This window comes from Thunnus maccoyii, chromosome 11 (genome assembly GCF_910596095.1).
Source record: "Thunnus maccoyii chromosome 11, fThuMac1.1, whole genome shotgun sequence".
In the NCBI taxonomy this organism is placed as follows: domain Eukaryota; kingdom Metazoa; phylum Chordata; class Actinopteri; order Scombriformes; family Scombridae; genus Thunnus; species Thunnus maccoyii.
The window spans coordinates 29,835,125-29,859,110 of NC_056543.1; the positions used below are offsets into that span (position 1 = coordinate 29,835,125).

The following is a 23,986-nucleotide window of genomic DNA, read 5'->3' on the forward strand; positions in this document are numbered from 1 at the left end:
AGATAAGAGTCACCTGAAAGAAATACTCATTCATGACAAGCTGCAATTCACCTGAAACAGATAAAAACACTTTATTTCACTGATTATTCATAGAGACTGAAAGGAAGAGGGCATATTGTGATTTTACCCTCCTTTCTGCATGTTTCAGTCCCCGTCAACCATTACTGCTTGAACATTCTGCTGCAGGCACCACGTTAAAAGAGAATACTGGACTGTACACACAGGGGGGCAATAAAAACTGCCACAGCCAGTCCGGCAATACTGCAAGGCCACGGTGGGCTAGACTCACACACAGCTGAAGAATAAGTCCATGTATATTTCCCAGTCAGACACTTTGCTGACCTCTGTCTTTTGCTGAAAGGAAAACCGTGCAGAAAATTCAATTTAAATAATTTGAGTCTCTTTTGTTGTCCAATGTCCTTCTGAAAAGGTCACATTTTTTTGTTATGAGTTCAGACGTCTTTTAGAAAATAAATTATCACTGAAGAATAGAACGTCCTGGCAGCGGTATGCCCACGTCAGCTTCACAGGAAAGAGGACACGGCCATCCATCCAACGACCTCACCCCCATCCTCGTTTCAAGCTCATTTCTGGAGGCAGAGAGAACAGAGCGAAAGGGCGCGCTTCCTGATCAGAGTCAAAGGTCATCATCTCACACGCAGCCGTGACATCATCCACTCGAGACCCTGGCACAACCTGAAGGTAAAGATGTTGGGTGAGGATGTAGAGGGATGGGAGTGTGGAAGACAGAGGGACAGAAATGAAGAGACAAGCATTAAGATAATGGAGGAGAAAGAGCTAAGATTACATTCAAGTTGATACAAAGTATATGCTTTGTTACTTGCTATACTTAATATATGCTTGTCCTACATAAAAACAGAAGAGTGTGAGTGCACCCTGGACTATATTACATTTTTCCAATATAACAGTGAGTAGTAAATGCAGTTCTCACCCCTCCCCAGTGAGGGCGCAGCAGGCCTGAATGTGCCACTGGTGGTCTTTCACAGAGGTAAGCTGGAGGCTCTGGGAGATCTCGGCCACAGACATGCAACCTTTCACATCCTGCTTGTTGGCGAAGATCAACAACCCTGCCTTTCTCAAATCCTAAAGAGCATATAGGAGAAGAAGAAGAACAAGAAGAGACATCAGGAGAAGGTACAGAAATAGAATACAAAGACAAAGTGGGATTCTTTCAAAGACAGAATCATTTGAATGTATATGTGTAGACAAAAATCACATTTACACATTGTGAAAAATGACTCTGAAGTTCCAATCCATAATAGTTCTGACTGCATATATTTGAGATCAATCCACACATAATTTAAAGTGATGTGTGGAGTTCAGTTCACTCATCACAAGGAGTTCTACTCAGCCTGTGAAAACTGTTTTATAATGTGTTCTGTGGCTCTGGTGGGATCTGCCTAAAGTATAAAAATAAACCCTGTTGATGTCATTAGGGTTGAATGAAAGACATAATTGAATTGCATTATGGGAATATTGGATACAGATTTTTTTGTAGCTTGATTCCTCATAATTTTAAATCTGTCTCTTGTCAGTCCCCCAACTTAATGGACCCGCAGCACTAAATCACTAAAATGCCCCTTTAAGAATCTGAGTTACAGATGGAATCAGCATTTGGTGTGTTAGTTAATCATATTAAAAAGCTGTTACTCCTGTGTTAAAACACTTTGCATAAGCAGCATCTGAAAATGTCAATAACTCTGATTTAAATGTTGTCTAGTCTTCAGTCTTTATATTAAGAGACCTATCAATTAATGTGAGTATGACAGCAGGCTCAAATACTGTGTTTTGAATTTTAGTGATGGGGCTACACTTTTTGTTTACATTTACATAACAAATTGTCCCTTTCAAATTAAAATTACTAAATCACTATTGTAAACAATGCTGCAGAGGAGAAAGATTTTTAATTAATGTATGGCGAAGATGCAACTGTATTGTTGATACAATGGACATTTATTGTAATAAAATGTCTTACTAGTATCATCATCATTGTTCCCCCCCGATACTCACTTCATGTGCAAGCATTCTGTAGAGTTCCTCTTTGGTCACTGAGATTCTTTCTCTGTCTGTGCTGTCAACCACCACAATTACAAACTAGTCAGAGGAGATGGAGAGAAATAATGGACAGTTAATCAAAGAATACAACATTTTAACTTTGCCAGACCTTGGCCTGGGCTGTAGTTAGGGCTGCAACAAATTATTCTTTTCATTCTGGATTAACTGACAAACCGTTTGGTCTATAAAAGTTCAGAAAACTGAACTTTGTGTGTGCAACAGTCTAAAACCCAAAGATAGTTAATTTACTATAATGTAAGACAAGGGAAGGCAGCAAATTCCTACTTTTGAGAAGCAGGAACCATTGAATGGTTGCCATTTTTGCTTAAAAATGGACCTAAACTGAATAGCTGCCGATTAATATCGTCGTAGCTCTAACTGTTAGGACAGTACAATGGAGTCACACTGGACTGCATTTTAATGGGAGGTCAAAAAATGTATTCTATGTTGACATTCTCAAGTACTTTCAATATACTGTTGAAAATCTGCCCCAGTACCTACAGAAGCAATTTCTTTGCAGCAGTAAGGCAAACTGCTGGTTGACCTACTTTAACTAGATGCCAAAGGAACCAAAACAATTCTTTTTCATTTAAAAGCTGACTTGAACCATAATGGTGAACCATAACGGTGAGCCAGCATAACCAGTTATTTACCTCTGTGTTTGTGTAGTATGTATTCCAGGATGACCTTAGGGACTCCTGGCCCCCAATGTCCCACATCAGGAAATGAGTGTTGTTGACCACAATCTCCTCCACATTGCTTCCAATAGTAGGAGAGGTGTGTACCACCTCATTCATTGAACTATTTCATAACAAGTGGTAAAAAAAAAGCATTTTAGGTAATTAGTGAGACAAACATGTTCATAAAAATACCTATGCATTTATGACATGATATCTATAGATAAAACTGTGAGGATAAACGCTGAAAGTGCAAAGTTTGGATACTCACAACTGGTAAAGAATTGTGGTCTTGCCAGCATTGTCCAGGCCCACAATAATAACTTTGTGCTCTGAAAGGCAATAAAAGACATTTACAAAGAATTCACAGAACTCACACTGACATCAATATGTGGGCTAAGTGATGGTGACTGATTGATGTGTGACTCTTATGTAAACTCAGCAAAGTAATCTGTTTAAAAGATGTCTTAAGATGTGGAACTGCATTGTGCGGTTCAAACAACAGCCCTTTTTGTGTTCAACACTATCCTTCAGTGCTAAATTGTTCAGCTTCACACATCTAGCCTCACTGAGACATTGTGGTGCTGTGGACGGGGTACTTTTGCAGCTACAGATGAGTTAGTGGGTGGTCTTAAGCTTGTACAGTCAGACTGAACTCAGCAGCAGCAGCTGTGAGGATCTTCCATACAAAAAAGCTTTGCCTATGAACAAGATAAACAAGATGAGCCAACTAGGGTGAATTGCTATCTTGCTGTTATTACACTGAAGTGACAACACAATAGAAAAATATCCTTTAAAGCACAAGGACAGGATAAAGGTAAAGGACACAAGATTGCACAGCAAGAAAGGTCAAAGTGCTGATTGCACTTCTCTAAATCTTTTTGTGGCATAATACCCAGCTTCAAGCATCTGCGGCCCTAAAGACTCTTTTCAAATGTGGAACTTACTTAGTGTGCCATGTTTCAGATCTTGTGACAGCATTGAAGACAGATGAGGAACTATGGTTGATGTTTTTATGACCCAATGGGTAATCAAGAGAAACTAGAGCATGACAGTAAGAGATCAAGCCCACAGTCTCCCTTCACTTTTCTGTTTCTATGAATGTTTTAAAGTATGGCTTATCAGAATTATCTTCATGTTTGGTCTACAGAAAAGCCTTGAATACACACACACACACACACACAATGAATACACAAAGGCATGCAATGCAGTATGCACGCACTAGGGAAGCATTTGGTCTTCTGCTGATAAGAACTTTCAGGGCAATGGCTCTAAAGTTGACTTTTAGATATTGTCCTAAAACTCTTCAGCAGTTTTTCCAGTTTATGAGTTTGATTTAAAAGTTCAAGTATTTCAAAATACAACTGCATGGTTATTGGCTTGAATACAAGAGTGGTAAAAGGATTTCAAAATGATCTTTGGTGATGTTTCAAGTTTCCAAGGTTGTAATCTTGTTTTTTTGGGCTATGTACCACCATGCAAATTATTTCAATTATAACTGACCTATAAGGTTTTTCAATAATTCTACTGTTGCACAGCCTGGTAAAAGTCGCTGGAGCTGTTTCTGAAAACCAACTCATCCAGTTACACGTAAGACCCAAAGTGTTTTGGGAACTTGGGAACACACAAAGCTATTGTCAAGAAAGCCTCGGCTGAGAATAGCTTTGGCGTGCCAACAATGAAGGTGCGGTCGATCGAGGTTTGGCTAAACACACAACCACAGATGTCACCTTGAATCTGGATGATTGGATACTTCTTTACTGATCACATCATCAGCCAGGTGATAGTGACCGACTGGTCCTTAAGCTTTTCATACAGCTATCACATAGATCAACTGAATATAATCAGCTGTATTTAAGAACAAACTTTTTTCCACAGTGAAGAGTGAAGAAATAGGCAGCAATTCAATCCCAACCTTTAACATATTAAGGCTCTGAATGAAGATAAATGTAACACAATTAAATGACAGTAAGATGTGCCTGAAATACTTTCTAAATAGTCCCAGCATATCATCGAAACTGGGTCAATTTGTTAATTTCCCTGATACTCCCCGACCTCATTAGAAGATGTGCAAAGTTCCCCTCAGCTTCAACACCTGTCTGCCTGTAAAAAAAACAACTCGATGTGAACATTTACCACAAACAGTTAGACTGCAGCTCTTTGAAGCAAAACTAAAACCTCTAAAACAGAAGAAGTGAAAGCAGCTGCAAACAGAACTGAGCAGGATCCAAACATGGGGCTTATCTCTGTATTCTATCATATTGAGCCTAAATAAAACAGCTGTGAAGACGTAGAGTAACTTTGTTATTTCGGCAAAAATATAGATTCAGCAAACATAACAGACCGCATCCATAGACATAACACACAGCTTACTACACTGTGTTCAGGGCTCGGAGGTCACAAGTTGGTCTTGTGCAACTAAGTGAGACTGAAGTGAAACTCTTGTCTAGAATAAAAAGGTCATGCGGGTGCCAGCTTAGCTGCTTGCATGCATTCTATCTGAACATACTAAATGTTAACATCTTTGAATATGAGGCAGCACGGGTTGTTTCCCACAATTCAAAGACATGAAGATAAAGTGCTCTATGTGTGTTAGAATTTTATAGACTGATGGCCTGTCCTATGTGTGGGATGGGCTCCACCGCACCCTGAACAGGATGAAAGTTTTAGAAAATGGACATTTAAGTGCTTTACAAACCAACGATCATTTGAAAGTGAGACTGCGACTAATGATGATATTCATTATCAACTAATCTGTGGATTATTTTTTGATTCATTGTTTGTTCTGTAAAATGTCAGAAAAATTGTCTTAAATGCCCGTCAGTTTACCAAATTACTTGTTTTGGTCAACCAACAGTCTAAAACCCAAAAATATTCAATTTATGATCACAGAAGATTAAGACAACCAGCAAATATTCACATGTGGAACCATAACAGAAGCTGAAACTTTGCTTAAAAATGACTTTTACAATTAATTAACTATCAAAATAGTTACTGATTAATTTTTCTGTTTCTGTAATCCACTAATTGATAAATCAACTAATTGTTTCAGCTCTATTTGAAAGCCAGCAGAAAGTCAACACTTTGTGAATGTACATAACATTTTGCTACAGAGGCCTTTAAGCCATTTACCAAAAACTTCCAGCTCTCAGATGTACGTCGCTTGGGATAAAAGCATCTGCTAAATGAAATTGTGACTGTAAATTGTAAAAACTTCTAAGAATATGCTCTACCATGTTTCCAATGTCTAATCACATGTCCTCACTGTGAAAGAACTTCTGGTGTTCCTTTGCGCTGAATCAATCAACAGGGGACAGTCATGGTAAGACTTTCTGAGACATGGAACTGCAGCTGAGGCTAGATCCAGGGGTTACAATAAAAGCTTTACAGACTCTAGGGACTGAACGGATGGAAGCAAAATGGAGCAGAGCTCAGACACTAAAATCTATAATATACATACTATCTAGCTAGCCAGATGACTAGCCAGACAAAAGATGGTAATAGCAAACAATGTCTATATTTATGTCAGATAGCAGGCAAAGCATGTTTACCAAACATCTCAATGGAAATGAAATATGTTTTGTAAACAAGCAACAAATCTTCCTGTTTGATACATTCACTCACATTGTACAGTAAAGTGTACAGACGTCACTGCACCAGAAGTACAGTGAAATCTGAAGGCGAGATAATGGACGAAGTTTACAGCAATCTTGTTCACACCTGACAGCCTAAGGTATCTGTGTCGCGTGAGATGTTACTTTTAATCATAACCAACCAAAACTGGCAAGTGAGAAGTGTATTTATCGCTGTTGTACAGAAGCCAAGTGTGAACGTATGTTGGGTTACCTATGTTCCTGACACTACACTGACACGGTGATGTGATTACACACTGCCAGTACAAAGTCAATATGATTCACTGTGAAGTCATTCATTGATCCTTGTTGGCCTGAGCATTCTGCTGATGTGGCTGACTACTGTGTACTGTTTGTGCAGCCATCTCCACTCATAACACCGCTCACCCGGGCTGTCCGTGAGAAAAAACATGAGACCATAAGTCGGGACTCGTGTTGCAGAGGTTTCGTAATGACCTATGTGTTTAATGATTCAAGATCATTAGCCAGGGTTTGACTTGGTTTCACCAAACGTTAGCTTCAAACCCAGAGACAATAAATAATCTAACAACTAAATTACTGCAGGGATAGTGAGCAGTGCACAGTCTGTATTCATTTATATCCTGACACTGACAATACATGCTCGGGGTAAGCGCAGTGTTAAAACACATAAACATATAAAACGAAAGACGTTATGATAAAAAAAAAGAGACTTATAAAGCGGCATGTGTGGAAAAGTGTTTCCCAGGCTTGTCTTTCATAGCGGGGGCCTGGTCTGAGCACCGAGCCCACTTAGCTCCTATGATGAATGCCACGGCACCACTCTTACCTTGGTGATTAAAAAGCCTCCATAGCTTCGTAAAAAGTATTCCCATGGCTGACGATGAGACTGTTTGATGCCAGCTTGTAAGAATCCGCTGTAACTTAGCTAGCTAGCGTTGATGCTATTCCGTGCTATCAACTTTAGCTAGCTAACTAGCTACACAGATGAAGAGCTGTCAAAGCTTTCAAGTACAACCGCCATACTTGTATGAATTGAGTCTTAATTATTCCTCCCCCATAGGATGTGAATTTAAGTACGACTGTAAATTTATTGCCGAACAGAACCGAAACGTTGACCACTGTGGCTAACTGGTGGGTGTCAGCTGGCTGTTGTGAAGTACGCTGCGCTAGGCTGGTTAGCTGTCAAACCTGCGCATGCGCACTTTGGACTATCCTATTTAATAAGAAAATGTTTACTATGTACCGCACTTTTCATTCATAGTGAAACTAAAAGTGCTACAGTATTAATGACAAAGGACATCCAGATAAAGAAAATAATAATAAAAACGAGTTAGATGAAAAAGTACAAATTGCATTACATTGCATGGCATTAAGTTATACACCAAAATTATAACAATACAGCTACTAAAGCAATAATGAAACGATTATAGGTCTTTATATGAAGTGCATGAATACATAATAAATATATAGCATACGCAGATTTTTACAAGGAAGACGTTTACTAATCCTACAATCATTTTTCGACTAGTTGCAGCAAAAATAGGAACACAAATTAACATAAACGAGACTGTAATTATTTTCAAGTAAACTCATCATGAACTACGGCATGCACAGGTTTAATGCCATAGAAACATAGTTTTTATGTAAATTGTGTATGAAAATCAATTGTACGTAAAATTATATTATGTTATTATATTAGAGCTGAAATGATAGTTGACTCATCAACCTGTTGGATTGAAGTGAATTTTGATATTCAGTTAATTGTTTAAGCCATTTTTTAAGCAAAAATACTCCAAAAATTATCTAGTTAAAGCTTCTCAAATGTGAATATGCTGGTTTTCCTTTTCCTCTATGTTAATAAATGGAATATCTTTGAGTGTTGGACTCACTTTAGGTTTTAAGAAAATGTGATTGTTCATTATTTTCTGACATTTTATAAACCGCACATTTAATTGATTGATCAAGAGAATAATCAGCAGATTAATCAATTATTAAATTAATGCCTTATATTATATTATATAGTTTTTAAGAGCTTCCCTTGTATTAAACAAGGAACATCATATAAAGAAATAAAGACAAAGAACAGGTCTGTGTACATTTTTGAACAAAAAGCAATGCTATCCATACAACAGAATTAGGGCAGTTTATTTCATTACAATTGTAAAATGACAGTGCACACAAACTTCTAATCAATGCATCATTCTCTCACAGGCAGTATTCAAATCTTTTAAATTGTTGCTTATGCTCCAGAGTTTTGAACCAACAACAATAAAAGCTACTGTATATGGCAGATAAGAACAGAAGTCTCCATGTCCATCTTCCTTTTCCTGAATCACTGAAACACAGTGACATCTCTGGCCGATTGACTGAAGTCAAATGACACTGAACTTGAGATATGTAACATATATTAAATTACAAGATACAAGGGTTTGTCATTAAAAGGTAATGATATATTTTTCCTGCATTAGCTGGCAGCATACAAGTGAATTAATCTGATTAAAGTAGCATGTAACAGACACAAATACAGTGCAGTCCTGCCCAAGTGCTCTCAGATAGTTTCTCAGGAGTCTTCAATGAAACTCAAAATGAATGTAAGAAAAAAATTATAGATGAAAATATGGAAGAGGGGGCCTATTCAGTTGTTACTAAGGAAAAATGACAAGCTCCAATGACGAGGCCCAATCATTAAAAACCTTTCACATAATTAAAGTGAGATGGAGGAAAGTTACCTTTTTTGATCAAGGAAGTGTATGGAGGGCTTTGAAAGGAGAATTGAATGCCATTAAATGTACTTCACTGAAACCTTCAGTGAATTAGTGTGAAGGCTGGAAGCTCTCACACTATTGTTATCTTCGCTCTTTCTCTCGTTTTTCTTCTGTACATTTTTCGATCAATTACTTCTGCATACTTTCAACTACAGAAACCATTCAAACATCAAAATGTTCAGCTCTTTAAGTACAATACTGCTATCATTCAGATTTTTTGTAACTTGTATACTTTTTAAGATATATATTATAATTTATAATGGCAGTCTATGGGAGTGTACCTATAGTCATCAATATCTCAACAACTAAAAGTGCTAAAGTGTTCATACTTCATGGACAGGTGTCCCATATTAAAACATAGGACCAATAGCGTCACCATGTGGTCAGTTATTACGTGTTTTACGTTTTGGCTAATAACTCATGAACCATGAGGTGTAGCAAAATAGTATTTGCACAGTGTGTTTCTTGGATGAAGCCAATTCAACTGATATAGGCCATGCCCATTTGCGCCTGTAAAATTCTTCCGCCATTTTGGATTTTTTGCTTCTGTTGGCACATATTTCATCTAATCTTCACCACACTTTGTAGATAATATATTTAGATGACCCCAAATCAAACTTATGAGTTTGTTTTTGGGTATAACTTACTGTTTGTCTGTAATTGGTTACTAACATTTTGAAGGCGTGGCCTGATGCACCTAACAGTCGTAACTCTTCATCGCTAAATTTGATTGCAGCCAAATTTGGGAATGTTGTATACAGCGACAGTGCACAAGTCTGTACAATTTCATACAATTCTACCCACAGGGGGTGCTAATGTAACATTATAACATGATATTTCCACAATTCTGTTGTCTTTAGTAAAATTAAACTTGGTACACAAGTTCTCCATAAGAATGTGCACGACATATTGAAGCATGGCACTAATAGCCCCACCTTGTGGCCATAAGTAAAACACCACTATACTACTTATTAACTGCCATATACCTTTAATGTAATATTCCATGGTAACCAAATTCAGCAAAGTTGTATAGATGGGGATGCTGAAGAACTCTGTAGCATTTGATACTATTTCACCTGTAGGTGGTGCTAAAAGTAAAAATTGCTGGAGCAGTGGCTTGCAGCGGCAGCAGTAGCTGACAGCAGCAGCGGCTTGGAGCAGTGGCAGCGGCAGCTAACAGCTTCCAGTTCTCACACATATTTTCTTCAGAAAATGCAAATATTCTTGCTAATGTTTCTTTCCTTTAGTTATTTTGACTTTATTTACATATAGATGTCCTCAATATACAGTTAGTCACTCACTAAAATCCCACTCTATCATTTCCAAATAATAAAATGATATAAGCTCAGTTTATAAATGCATGGCATATGAAAAACATGCTGGTATGACCATTCTAGGGACTTTGACTCTGCAGTGAGTTCTCCTTCCTTATTACATTATATTATATTAATAGCTTTTAACAACTAAGTAATAATAATAATATATCCTTTAACAACTGAACAAGACCAACAAACCTCAAAATGTAATATTCGTCAGATGGTTAAGAGCATACTGTAAATGCTACATCTGTCAGCACACTTCTAGGTCTGAATGACCTCTCATTCCTGAGGTTTAGAGCTTTGAAAAGTGTCTGATGTTGTATGTCTGTCCTGATATGATTAATGACATAAATGGCATTGAATGAAAACAAAGGAGGGGGTACAGGGAGCTATGAACCCTGAACAGAACACCACAACACCATCTATGTTACTTCAACAAATGTGTAAAACTCTGGATTTAGGAACAAGCTTCCACAGGATTTATTACACTCACATCGAAGACAGTGGCAAACAAACTTGAGGAGCATTGAAGATGCATTCCGCTCTGCTTCTACCAGCTCCTGGACACGTGCAAACAAGTTCTGTGCTGATCATCACCACTGGATGCTCTTGCTGCCTGGCACTTGCTTAAGGCAGGTAGCGACCTGTAATTAAGGTTCCACCTGCATGCTACAGTAACAGCTGAGATGGCGGGAAGGGTCCAGAAGAGCCTACATCGCACACTAACACCTGCTAGTGTACTTTACTCACAAGTCACATCTGGAGCATATTCAAGTGAGGTTCAGCTTTAGTCTTCCTTTTAAAACATAATCTTGCTCTTGTGCTACGTTCACATCCAGTCTCTTCCTTAGTTCACATCAAAGCAAGAGCAGGATTCTTAATTTTTTTTAGGTAAAATTGCCCATTTGGCAACTTTGGAAAGTGAGGTACTACACATTGATAAGAGATTGTTACAGTCCAAGTGAGTGTAGTAGTTTCATCATGTTACAGCAAAGTTGCCTCAACGCTTACATCCATGGTGGTTGTTTAGAGAAACAGGCTAGAGATAGGCCTACACTTTGTTTACAGCAGGCCACAGCTCAGAGCCGGTGCCTGGATTCCTGGCTGTAGCCTCCTGGGGATCCTCGGTTACGATGAGGCTTGTAAGAGTCCTGGTAGGGGTCCTGGTAGTCCTCCTCCACCAGAGGCGAGTGGTCCCGGCTGTGCTGTGAGCCCGAGGACAGCCGGTTGCGATTCTTCCGCGCCCGTTCATTATGGTAGTTCTCATCGGCAGGCATAAGGCTGCGGCGTTCAACGGGTGAATGGTCTGTTGTCGTGTGGTTGCTGTTCCGGTTTCTTTGGGCCTGTTGGAGAGAGGGAATACTGATCCTATGTAGTGTTTTTCTCTGTTAAATGCTGAATGACACAACAGTTTAGCATAATATACAGTATAGACAGCCAAGTACCAGAAACTCACAATTTACTTTTGAGTATCAAACACTCACTCATGTAAGCTAGGTGGTTGTAAAGAGGTTGTTAAATGTTTATAGTTTCCTCATAGCTGTCGATAAGGATCACCTGATTTTGCTGTGGAAAAAAACTATCAAATCATTTTTACAAACTTTACAAGCCACTCCTGCAGCATAATAAACTTCATACAACATTCATTGTTTAGCCAATATAACATACACTACTTGCAGAAAGCCTTTGAGTCTTAAGGAAGGCAATAGTGTGACAGTATTTTACATATTTCTTGCCATATTTTTGCAAAACTATGAGTGTCTGAAACAACAGAACAACAACAGAAATTCTGCAGTAACAATCAGGAGCACTGCATTTACTCCACATTTACTCCACATTAGTGTATATATATATTTTCGTCTGTCCATACGGTCAAATGTAAGGTTACATTTAGCATAGAGCCATTGAATATGACAGGTAAGCTACAGGGAGTTTAATCTGTAGAATAACTACCAAAGAAAAAAAGAAAACATTGTTTGTTTAGTACAACTTCTATTTCTTTTTCTATTTGACAAGTTCACCTGAATGGCAGCAGGATACGGGGAGAGAGCAGTGGAGCCCAGATTGCGTCCCAGCAGAGGGTTGAGTGGCGTGCTAAGTGAAGTGTGTGTAGCACGCCAATATGCCTCCAGGTACTCTGCCAGGTGTTCACACGCATCTTCCAGCTGGTTCTCATCCAGAATAATATCAAACATCTCCTGAGGTGTGAAACAAAGAGAGGAAAGTGTAGTGGCTGCTGCATACGGATATCTTTCTAAAGTTTCTGGCACAATAAAACTTAACTAAACAGTTGTTACTTGTCTAGATTTATAAGAGCTTTAAAATTCACTCACAGAAGGACACTGTGATAGTTTTTCCGCTGCCACAAGCTGCACATTTAAATGTTTACTTTGAGATTTCCCTCTTGATTTGATCAGTCGCTGGAGGACCTGCAGGATGCATATGTAGAAAAAAAACAGGAAATATTTTTTGGATTAAACACCATCTACAAAGATCTGCCACTCTGTAAACAAGCCACAATATTGGCTAGACAGGCCACTTCATCACCATGTCCAGTCCTATGAATTACAACTGCACTCTGCCTCAGATTTTCCTGCACTGTCTGGATGGGTTTCCTCATATTTCAATTTGAAATGTACAGTAGCTAGCAGGGGAATGAAACTATACTTGTTTCTGAGATTCGGATTGACATGTTATTCTGCTTATTATTGCCGGCCGAGTGCAGCAAGTTATTTTTATTGATGTTAACCCTCAAAAGACTGCAGCTTTACAACTGTATATCCTGCTAGGAGCGGGCAGCAAATGTGAAAATCAGTTGTATAGAATGACTGTTGTGTATCAAAGCCTTCAATCTTACCTTAGGTGAGGACACTTTAACATGGACGATGATGGGTGCTAATGAGGTCTTAATGAGCTGTGCTGGATGGTTAATAGTGTCAGCATCCAGCACCACCAGCTGCAGAGACCTGGCCAGCTCAAAGATCCTTTCTATTTCACTCTGGACTTCCGCTACAAGAAGACAACAACATATATCTGAATAACTGTGACATATAAGTCCATTTTTTCATAGCTAGGAGCCTTTGTATTTGCATTGCGCATCATTGAGTGAGACAGTTCCTGTAGCTTTACCAAGGCTGGAGCGGGTGTTGGACCTCTCAATGATGGCCCTCTTACTGGGGTTGTTTAGTACTGACCTCTTGGCCAACGATATGTCAGCTGTTACCCTTGTGATGGATATCCTGCAATAACACAAAACATGTCATACGGAGCATGGCAGCATGATGATGTACCGTGCAAAAGATGCTGCTTCGCTTCAGCTGCTCACCTCCCATCAAACCTGTGCTTCAGGAAGTCAAACAGTGCCTTCTGCATCATATCTGTCACCTACATGGATGAATGAGGGAGAAGGCGAGATGAAAAGAGAAGGGGAAGAGAAAGAGGGAGAATAATATCAGGTGATTAAAGAATCGTTAGGCAAGGAAGTCAAGGAGAGAATATTGTCAGGCATGTTACAAGCAAAACAAAAGACGCTTTTCACATCCGCACACATCTACTGAACATGCTATAAAGCAACAAACAAGTGGAAGTGGACTTTTATTATTCATTCTGATGCCGTCCATTCAGGCTGCTGCTGAGCTGGGTCTGTGAATTACACACTTGACTGAGCAATTTGTCTACAGCATGCACAGTTTCTTTCCTCTTTGCTCTCCGCAGAATGAATGTGGGTCACATTAAAGAAAGTGATTAAGAGCTACAATGAGAAGTGTCGCAAAGACCAATGCACAGGTGATGAATTGGGGCAATCACACAGTGCAGCCTCCATTATAGCTTTTGCTGATGAATATGAATGCCACTCCCAGGCCTTGAACTGAAGCAGAAATTCAAGATGAAATAATTGGTTCTGTTCAGAAAGTCATCTTTATGGACGGTCATACCATTGCTCTGAGGTGTTTGACTCAAGGCAGAGAATAGATGGATACGTGAACCAAAACAGGCTTTGTGTTTGGCTGTGCCAGATGTCACTCCGATTTGCTCAAATGTGATTGACAGTGACAGTGGTTTGATGGGGACTGCATGTGCTTACAGCTGAAACATGGAGCAGTTGTCAGATGAAAAATAGTACTATTAACAAATGCAATGATTTATCAAAAGATGATAAATGTCTGATTGTACGGTGGTGGAAAACATTTACTCAAGTACTGTACTTAAGCACAATTTGAGGTACTTTACTAGAGTATTTCCATTTTATGACAATTTATACTTGTACTTTTTACTCCACTATATTATCTGACCGCTATAGTTACTGTACCAGTTACTGTGAAAATAAACATTTTACATACAAACATATAATGAGTTTTTATTTTAAATATGATGCACTGTTACAGATTAAACTACCCAACAGCATATCAAGTACAGCTCAACCAGCTGCAACATTAAAATGCTGCTTACATTCATACTGGATCACTAATACATCAGTCTTAATATAATAATATAACTGCCAAAACTCTGCTGCTCTTTTGACTCCTCACATGAATACCAACTTCTGCCCTCTAAGAGGCGATTTAGAGTCCCTCAATTTAAATGCAAGAATTCTTTTATACACCAGTCTACCCTGTTGCTAAACCAAGATCAGTGTGCTGCTAATTGAGATCTAAATCCAGAGGATATGATGTGATATGTATGATTGTAAGGACAGTTTGGTGTGTTTTGTATGTCGTACGTCGTCTATGAAGTGTCACATGTGTAACACTTCTTAAACAGAACTGCCTAAGGACGCAAAATGAATTTCAGTGTAAGCTGACAATAAAGTCGCATTGTGTCGTTGAAGGCCCAGCTTTTACTTGTAATAGAGTATTTGTGGTATTTCTACTTTTACTTAATCCTCCTAATGTGTTAGAAAAGGGTTTACACCTTTAGTGTTTGCGGGTCAAATTTGATCTGTGTTTGAATTCATTAACAAGCACTGAAAAAAACATTAATTATCATCCAGTAAAATGTTTTATCTGCTAAGTGACTTATTATTCATCAATAATCATTATATATACTTACTTTGATATTTTATGTACCTTAGACCACATTTAACTTACAATGTACAAATCATTTTTAGTTTAAAATAGGCACAATTTATCTATATTATTGCTTATGATGAACAGAACAGACAAATAAGACCATGCAATGATCTGATAAACAAAATAATTCCAAAAATAACTTGTTTATATTTTCTTACATGTTAAAAATGTGCATGCTGTTCCAGGTGTGCAGTGAGATGTAAGAATTAAAGCACGAGAAAGTCCCAGCCTATACTGCTATACTATATACTGCTATACAGCTGGGGAACAGGAGATGTGTATCCATGTCTGTGCGCTACATTTGGGGACAAATTTCAGACTAAAGACCAGTTAATCGGGGATGGCTTGTCTAATTGGGGACAACAGCTGTGTCCCCACTTGAGAAAAAGCAGATTTTTGGGTCAGTGGTTAAGGTTAAGGTTATGGTTAGGGTTAGGGTAAGTCTCCAGGAAATGAATGTAACTCTACGTAATGTCCCCGAAAGTAACCTAGGTCAACGTGTGTGTGTGTGTGTGTGTGTGTGTGTGTGTGTGTCTGTGTGTGTTTGTGTCTATGGGGTGTGAGTGAAAGAGAGAGTGGGGGGGTATGTATGGCATCATATTTGCTGCGTGCCACTCTACAATTGAATTTGATTAAGTCGATATGCTTTCTTGGCATGAAACATAATTTTAATATTATTACACAATATTATTATACTTATTTTTATAGGATTTTATTACTATTAATTTTGTTTTGTTGTAATGTTTGTTAATCATGATGGTTTGGCAACATTTACTATGTATTTCTCTGCATAAACAACCCATAATTACTGGCGGGTCAAATTTGACCCATAACACAACAGATGTAACTTTTTTTATAGGCATTAAAAAAAAAAGATCAAAATGTGTTTTATTGTATTCAGTAGGCCATTGTAGAGGATATAATGAAGCCTTGTTTGTATCAGAAAAAATTAAAAGTATATTTCACACATCTAAACTTGAAAACGGGTCAGATTTGACACAATAGAAGGGTTACAGCCTGTAATTACTCATTACAGACTGATTACTCAGCCTGTAATGAATAAAAGTAACTACATCAAGGAATAGCAACACAATCTTGTCCATCGTGAGCTTGATTATCTGTAGAGTTAAACTGCCTTCTGGTACTGAAGAGATCAATAAACCAAAAAGGTGTCTGATGTGATTAATAGCCAACATTTTGGTTTCTTATGCAAACATAAATACCATTCAGCTACTCATTTCATTCAGTGCGGTACACATTATTCTCTGTTTCTAATTTCAAACCATGCTCCACTTTTTCAGACTGATGCAGTTTACCCAGAAGGTTGTTACCACGGCAACAGCAGAATGGGAGGCGAGGACTGTGATTCCATGACAACTGACTCCGGCTCCCACCTCCCACCACCTCCTTTGCCTCTTTTATTATTTGCCCTGTGGTTCCAATGGTAACTGATAATCAATGAGCAACATCAATTTTTATGTTGTAGTGTATCTTTCAGAATTTCAACTTTAGAAGGAATTAGCATAGTCTAAAATGCAAGAACCTATGTCATGATACAATATAATGGATGAATTGTCACACACACAAATGATGTCAAAGAAGGAACATGGCAGTTATTCACCTCTCTTGTATTTCAGTTATTGTTCTGTAATGTCTGATTTCCTGTCAATTGTCTCATTTATAACATGTCAACAATATTTGTATTATGATTTCACTGTAAAAGTGCACTTCTTGGCCTCACACAGTAATGAGGAAAATGCCGTCATGAAGTATGAGAGTGGTGATTTCAGCGGTGGTTGTGATGGAGAGGCTGAGTCAGATGGCTAAAGGAGCAGCAGTGTGTCCTACCTCGTAACCTTTCAGGGACGGTCCCACCAGGACGACCGGCCTCATGGAGGGAACCACGTCATATGGAGGGACGTGCTCAGCCTGGAGGGGGGAGCACACACAGCTACAGTCAAGCTTTATTATAAGCTCTTTAAGAAAACCAAGTGATATACTTGACTATATATATTCATATAAATAAAATGTCAAATTTTGTTTTCATCAATTAACGTTAAACAGTAATGATTGAAAGCTATAGACACCTCATAATGAAACTGATGAAAAGGTAGTTTATTGCTTTTGTGAGAAAAACAGTCTGCAGTAGAGCAGAATGTGACTCAGATGCACCAACCAATCAATTTAATATAACCCACTGACTGTATGCATGCTCAGTAACCTCAGGTTAGGATGTGCCGGATTAGTTTAATGGTAGTATTAATCCTTTAAGTGAATATGGGCAGAGCTGGATTAAAATCAAAGTGGACAGTTTAAATGATATACTGTAAATACTGATATAACACTATGGTCCTTCATGTCTGCAGAGGACTCACATGAAAATAATGGTCCATTAAAGGACAGGTTCACAGTTTTTCAAGTCTGTCTTAAAACAATAATCAGGTACCCAAATAACATTGAAATAGGTGTTTCTTGCTGTAATCATTTCTCCTGTTCATACTGGCTATTAAAGATCCCTTCATAATGCACTTACAGTGTAGGTGATGGGGGCCAAAATCCACAAGTCTGTGCAAAAATGTATTTAAAAGTTTATCTGAAGCTTCAGCCATCAAATCAAGTCAATATCTTTCAGTGCCAAAGTCTCTCCTTTTGTTACTATACTTCCACCACAGCTCAATAGGGAAACACTGTCCGAGGGAACACAAAGAGGGAAATTTATGTTAAAAAGACTGTAAATGTGGCAGATATTCACTTGGTATGACTAACTCAGACTGCTGGAGCCTCATGTAAGCTTCAGATCAACTTTTAAGCACATTTGAAGTGGATCTTTTCGTAGCTTTAATTTTTAACACCTCTTTCAGTGTTCATATGGACAGCTGACTGCTGTTTTAAGACAAACTAGAAAGAAATGTGAACCTATCCTTTAAGAATCCAATGAATATGAGCTGAGATTCACAATTAACAAGGAAATTAATAAAACAAAGTTACTACTTTGTCAGGTTTGTTAGTGGTGGTAAGCTACAGTATGGTCTTCTTAAATTACATTCTTTACAAAATGCATTCTTTTATCGAGAGTCAATTTTCAAATCATTGCTTACCAACTGCACTGTCCATATTACGTATAAAAGGACCCTAAGTCTTTTTCAAGAAGTGATTGTTCACCTTTGACAATGTAAGCAAACCTTTCAGGGGTAACATTGTGGACAATTGTTTATTTATTCTACTTTTTAATAATAATTTTCATCAGTAACTCAAGTTCTTTTGATTATTTACCTATAATAAGTAGTAGTTATAGTAGAGATAGTATTTTTCCCTATAAAAGAAGCAAATGGATAAGTATTAGGTGAGTAGCCATACTCACCACTTTCTGTTTCTGCTTTCCTGAAAAAGGAAGGAAAAATCAAGTGAGTGAGTGCACACTGGGGACTAGGAGTGTCCATGAAATTATATCATACTTCTACAAAAATGTCAGAATATCACAAGAGCTCTTACTGTTACACATACACAAATAAAGAGCAAGTATAGTGATAAACAATCCTCTCTGTGAATCTGACAACAATGTTTCCTTTCAGACCTGACTCAGACTCGTATCTGTGGAACCAACCTGCAGAGTTGGGGTTTGGCTTGAATGTGCCTGACACCATTTCACCCAGACTGGAGGAGGAATTCCCACTGGACTTACTGCTATATTGATAACAGAGAACAGAGAGAGAAAAGTGTTCATGTGGAATCCAGCAAGATGTCATCAGTCAAACACCACCATCCTCCTGGGAAACAGGTCACCACGTACTGCCCTCAGCCTTCACATCATGGTACAAAATAGTGAGCTAAAGATGGAAAATACTGTTCAGCTGTGTATAGTAGTTCTTGGAACCAGTAACTAAGTGATATTTTTTTAGGTTATTTTAATATGGACTTGGAAGAATGTTTAGGTAAGAGAGTGAAATTAATCAATAGATAGATATAATGCCATTTTAAATGAGGAGACACGATGGCGCTCTGCATCTCAACTCCCCTCTGTGGCTGAAACGCATCACTCCATCTGATGGAAAATTCTGTGGTGGCTGTGATCCAGGCACACCTCTGAGATGTTGGACTACAAGGCACAGATTGGCTTTCATCCACCTAACTTCCTCCTTATCTGCCAGCTCAACTGCCACTCAACCCTAAAATGGCTCTCTCTTCAACACATGAAACCATCCAACTCTCTTTATCCTTTTTGATTCATGCGGCTCCTCTGCAATTTTTGCTGCTGCTGATTCCTCCGCCGCCTGCACTCTCACATCCCAGTCCCCGTTCAGTCTTCCTCGTCTGCTCACCCATGGAAACGTCCTCTCTTCTGTTCCTGCTGGAGTCGGATGTTTTCCAGCTTCAGAGGGCTCGGGATGAAGCCTATGTCACAGCCTTCTTTCACCAGACGGCCGATCCACCAGTCATTGTTGTACTTCTGCAGATTAAAGTAATGAAAAACCCTCCAGATTTCAAATTTCTTTGTGAGACAAACAGTTATGAGTGAAGATGGAGATGAGCAAGACTATTTTTCATTAGTTTTCATGACAGATAAGTTTATTTGATCAGAATGGAATTGTTTTACTGTTTCAAGTAGGCCCTTTTTAGTGTTGTGCCTTCACAAAAACACAGACATGTAAACACATACAAATGCAATCAACATGAGGTATATCAATTATTGCATTTATATGTGTTTGTATGTCATGCTATCAATTGTTTATGAAAACTACAATATCCAAAATATCCAAAACTTTCCAAACTTTTCCAAAAACAATTGTGACTAATCAGTCTGAACAAGTAGATTCAAACAAGAGTTCCCCATTCAAGCACAGCATTGAGACTCCATTCATTTCTGCACAGGATGTGATGACAACATAAGAGAGAAATTCAAAGCTGACTGCTAAACACCTGTGAGTGAGCGCTAGGTCAGAGAGATATAGCTAACTGATGATTGGTAACTTGACTAACTAATGATTGGGTGATGCTGAAATGTATTTCGTTTTTTTATAGAAAAAAATAGCTCTAATATATACAAACCAAAAGACATTAGAACAGCCAGGCTTTCTAATGGATTTTAAAAATGGTCAAGGTGGAGACAAAGAACACCATAACCCAAAACAGAGTGCCATTTCCTCCATCATTTCCTATACTGGGACACATTGTATTATACGACACCAGCCTACCAAAGATACATAAGCTAGGCTGTGGTAGGTTCGTATGACCAGTGAGTAAACTTCTTTTAATATCAATTAAAGAAGTATCCACTTATTGTTAAGCACTGCTGTGTAATATGCATTGCTGCAATGGTTATGACAGACTAACATGCCAGTGGAAGAACAATCCATTCATCACTTTTATTACTGCCACTTGCCACTTAGTCACTTTAAGATTCTATCCTACCTTTATTGTGTATGATGTGTGCTGTCTTATATGCCAGTGCCAAAGACGAAATTCCATTTTATGTAAATTTAATGGACAATAAAGCAGTCTGAATCTCAATTTGAACTGATAACACAGCATAACGCATAAGAATTGTTGCTATGGTTACCTTCAGTTTAATATAAGTTAACCGTTGATTTAGCGCAACAGTTAAGCTGTTGAGCAGAACTAAAATGTACTATTTCAATGGACACTTGCCACTCAATCAGAAAAGAGTGTTTTTTTTAGCAGCAGAAGAACACATATTGGATTAGTGAAATATGACACTTTATACAGCACAAAATCAGACCTGCTCATATGATTAAAAACCAAACTGAGTGGGCTAAATTTAATCCTCCATACAGTGCTGCATGTTTTGCATCACTGTACAGTGCCTGAATTGTACCTCTTTGATGTGGAGGAAGTCCTTGGCATCAAAGGAGACGGCAGTGCCGGCCACAGGAACATCCTCATCCAGGGCACCGCAATAGCTGACATTGGTCCTCACAGCAAATGCCACCGCTTTAGTCTGTGAGAGAGCAGCGAGAAAAGAGTCATCACAGCAATACACAGTAGCGGTGGGTGATATAGTTCAATATATAATTCAAGTATCCACATGAATAAAAAAAGCCCAAATAATCAAATGATTCAATGTGAATGTGAGGAGTACAGTACAGCATGTATCTCTATGGTCTTGCAAATAGCTTTCAGTGAAACTAGTGAAACTGACCTTTGCCCTCTCGAGCTGGACAGTGGCCTGCTGCTCCCTCTCCTGCCGCCCACCCTCCTTCTCCTCCTCCAGGGACACATCCGAGTCAGACGGTCGGCTTGTGTAGGAATCAGCTGAACCCTGGAGAACAAAACATGTTACCCGGAGGGCTGAAAAGTACCAGTGCTGGTGAAACAACCGCGGGGTGACAACTTTGTTAATGTGATACAGATTAAATCTGACATCCAAGCAGAATAATCGAATAATAAACCACTGTAATATTTAATCTCATACGTCCTATTCAAAACTGAACACATTTAAATGCAAAAATGTGCTAATAGATGCAGGACATTTGTAGGATGCAGGATATTTCTTAAAACAACTGAAAGCAACCGAGCAAATGAATGAATGGGAGGTTATAGAAACCCAGGTGTATGTGTGTGTGTGTGTGTGTGTGTGTGTGTGTGTGTCCAATGGGGTCCTGTGTCATACTGGTTGTTCTCCTCTCCATACAGGATCAAAGGCTGACAGATTAAAGATGACGAACCGGCTGAGAGGGGAGGTTCAGAAAGATGTTGTTTTTTTTGTTTTTTGAGATAAAATTAGAAACACAGAGTGCAGATACAATACTCAGCTATTTGGATGTCAACAGGAAACCCTGCCTTATTTGTTTCGTAACCATGGTAATTTGAGTAAAAATTAATTTGAATGATGTGGGAGAGAACTCCCTTTGGTCTGCAGTCACATAGAAAAACTACTGTATCTTGAATGGAGGGAATGCATTACTGCACTGACCTTTATGGGTGGAAACTCTGTTTCACTTGTCAACACATCTATCGTCACAGGAAAACAGTTTTCCTGTAATTGTAAATTATGTACTTTAGATAACACAGTCTAATGTAAATTTATGTGTAATCATCCTCTGAGCATGTGTCTTTATCTCCTCCTAGGTTATGAACAAATTCAGTCTCATTTTAAAAGGAACAGTTCAACATTTTGGCAAATGCGTTTATTGTTTAATGAGACGGTTGACACCACTCTACTGTCTACTGCTACTGTCAACTTCTGTCTGTAAACTAAATATAAAGCTTGAGCCAGATATTTCGGTTGGTGATATATAAGATGTGATTAATAAGACATACCATGCTAATAAGTGAGCTTTAGAGGTGCTGGCAGACTTTTTTTCTACTTTTTTCTACTTTGGACTGACCCAGGCTAGCCGTGTCCCCTTGCTTCCAGTCTTTATACTAAGTTAAACTAATCTAACCATCTACCGCCTTTTTAAAAAAAAAAAAAAAATCTGCATTATTGGGCCTAAAATTTGAGAAAAGATAAAGTTCTATCTCAAAAATCAATCTCAAACTTGGTGCTATAAGGTTCCATCTGCAAAGCACCAATCAGTACTCAGAATGTAGAGAGGAGGACCAATCAGGTTCCGCCTCTTTACCATGTGACCTCACTGCTCTGTGACTTTGGCTAAAGCAGCTGAAAACATCATGAAATGTCACTCAATCATAAGTTTTAAAACCTCCAAATTTATTATTTTATTAGAATCATTATGAATGACACTGATACAAACACCAACTGAGTTGAAAGTCTGAATATGACAATGTTCTGAATTAGATTTTCCCATTAGGTTAAGATATGTCGTTATTATTGTGGGATATATGTGGGATATGTCGTTATTATTCGGGTTTTAGGAGCAATCTTTGGACATGTATACAGCGCATTCGGAATATGCGTCTCAATTGGGGTTTTTACTGCAGTTTGCAACACACTGTTTATGGTAAGCTCTGTGCATTGTAAACAAACCAACTACAGTAGCCAACAGTTTGCAAGGCTAGGGTAAAGATGCATGCCCAAAAGAAAAGCCCACATTTCTGGTCAAAAGGAGAAACACACCTACTTTTAAACATTTTGAAAGACTTGGATATCAAAAGGTTTTCAAATATCACAATACCGACCTTTTCAAGTAGGTGGTTGAATGAATAAAAGAGGGAGGCTGTGTTCGGTGGAAAACTTTGAAAAAATCTAATTTTGACACAAAGAATCAAAATGGCACAAGTGGCTACAGCTGTTCCACTGTTCCATAGTTTGACGTGGTAAACAGAGTATGCACGGCTGCATGTAAGCAGGAATGTTAATGAAATATTCAATGTCATTAGCCATGTAAACAGCTTAGTAAGAATATTGTCTTTTTTGGAGGAGGGCAAAAACCTGAATATTTTGTGCATGTAAACATATAGAGACTCCAGAAAAGAAGTATATTTGGGTGCAGAAAAAGACTAGAAAGTTTCTAAAATGAAGAGCAACAGACATAAACAGTAGCA

General features: G+C 38.4%; 3 protein-coding genes across 4 annotated transcripts in view; all 3 read right to left on the reverse strand.

Moving 5' to 3' along the window:
• Positions 1 to 211, reverse strand: part of neb (nebulin) — a 70,425-nt gene extending 70,214 nt beyond the window's left edge. The window contains exon 1 of the mRNA XM_042426936.1: positions 128 to 211. The gene's annotated coding sequence lies outside the window, so the exon portion shown is untranslated. The remainder of the gene's footprint in view (positions 1 to 127) is intronic.
• On the reverse strand, positions 47 to 7,568 carry arl5a (ADP-ribosylation factor-like 5A). Its single transcript, XM_042426951.1, has 6 exons — positions 7,194 to 7,568; positions 3,025 to 3,085; positions 2,730 to 2,877; positions 2,032 to 2,115; positions 953 to 1,104; positions 47 to 696 (listed from the first exon to the last, which is right to left on the reverse strand). Exons 1-6 carry the CDS (start codon positions 7,237 to 7,239, stop codon positions 648 to 650), a joined length of 540 nt encoding a protein of 179 aa, XP_042282885.1. The 5' UTR covers positions 7,240 to 7,568; the 3' UTR covers positions 47 to 647.
• Positions 7,569 to 8,487: 919 nt separating this feature from the next.
• cacnb4a (calcium channel, voltage-dependent, beta 4a subunit) overlaps positions 8,488 to 23,986 on the reverse strand; it is a 40,173-nt gene continuing 24,674 nt past the window's right edge. Inside the window, exons 3-14 of one of the 2 annotated variants that reach the window (XM_042427002.1) lie at positions 21,678 to 21,797; positions 21,354 to 21,476; positions 19,840 to 19,967; positions 19,125 to 19,201; positions 18,882 to 18,901; positions 17,369 to 17,449; positions 13,777 to 13,835; positions 13,581 to 13,690; positions 13,309 to 13,460; positions 12,785 to 12,880; positions 12,473 to 12,649; positions 8,488 to 11,794 (exon numbers count right to left, since the gene is read on the reverse strand). In XM_042427002.1, coding sequence (XP_042282936.1) covers positions 11,531 to 11,794; positions 12,473 to 12,649; positions 12,785 to 12,880; positions 13,309 to 13,460; positions 13,581 to 13,690; positions 13,777 to 13,835; positions 17,369 to 17,449; positions 18,882 to 18,901; positions 19,125 to 19,201; positions 19,840 to 19,967; positions 21,354 to 21,476; positions 21,678 to 21,797 — 1,407 coding nt within the window. In that variant the 3' untranslated portion in view covers positions 8,488 to 11,530. Of the gene's footprint in view, positions 11,795 to 12,472; positions 12,650 to 12,784; positions 12,881 to 13,308; positions 13,461 to 13,580; positions 13,691 to 13,776; positions 13,836 to 17,368; positions 17,450 to 18,881; positions 18,902 to 19,124; positions 19,205 to 19,839; positions 19,968 to 21,353; positions 21,477 to 21,677; positions 21,798 to 23,986 lie in introns of both variants that reach the window. The other variant, XM_042427001.1, reaches the window with a different exon arrangement.

Bases quoted from the DNA above. Each gene is read 5' to 3' on its own strand.
- arl5a (XM_042426951.1), bottom strand. From the start codon at position 7,239: ATGGGAATACTTTTTACGAAGCTATGGAGGCTTTTTAATCACCAAG. The intron at 3,086-7,193 runs GTAAGAGTGGTG...ATTGCCTTTCAG, and splicing joins GAGGCTTTTTAATCACCAAG to AGCACAAAGTTATTATTGTG. The intron at 697-952 runs GTGAGAACTGCA...CTTTACCTTCAG, and splicing joins TGCGCCCTCACTGGGGAGGG to GTTGTGCCAGGGTCTCGAGT.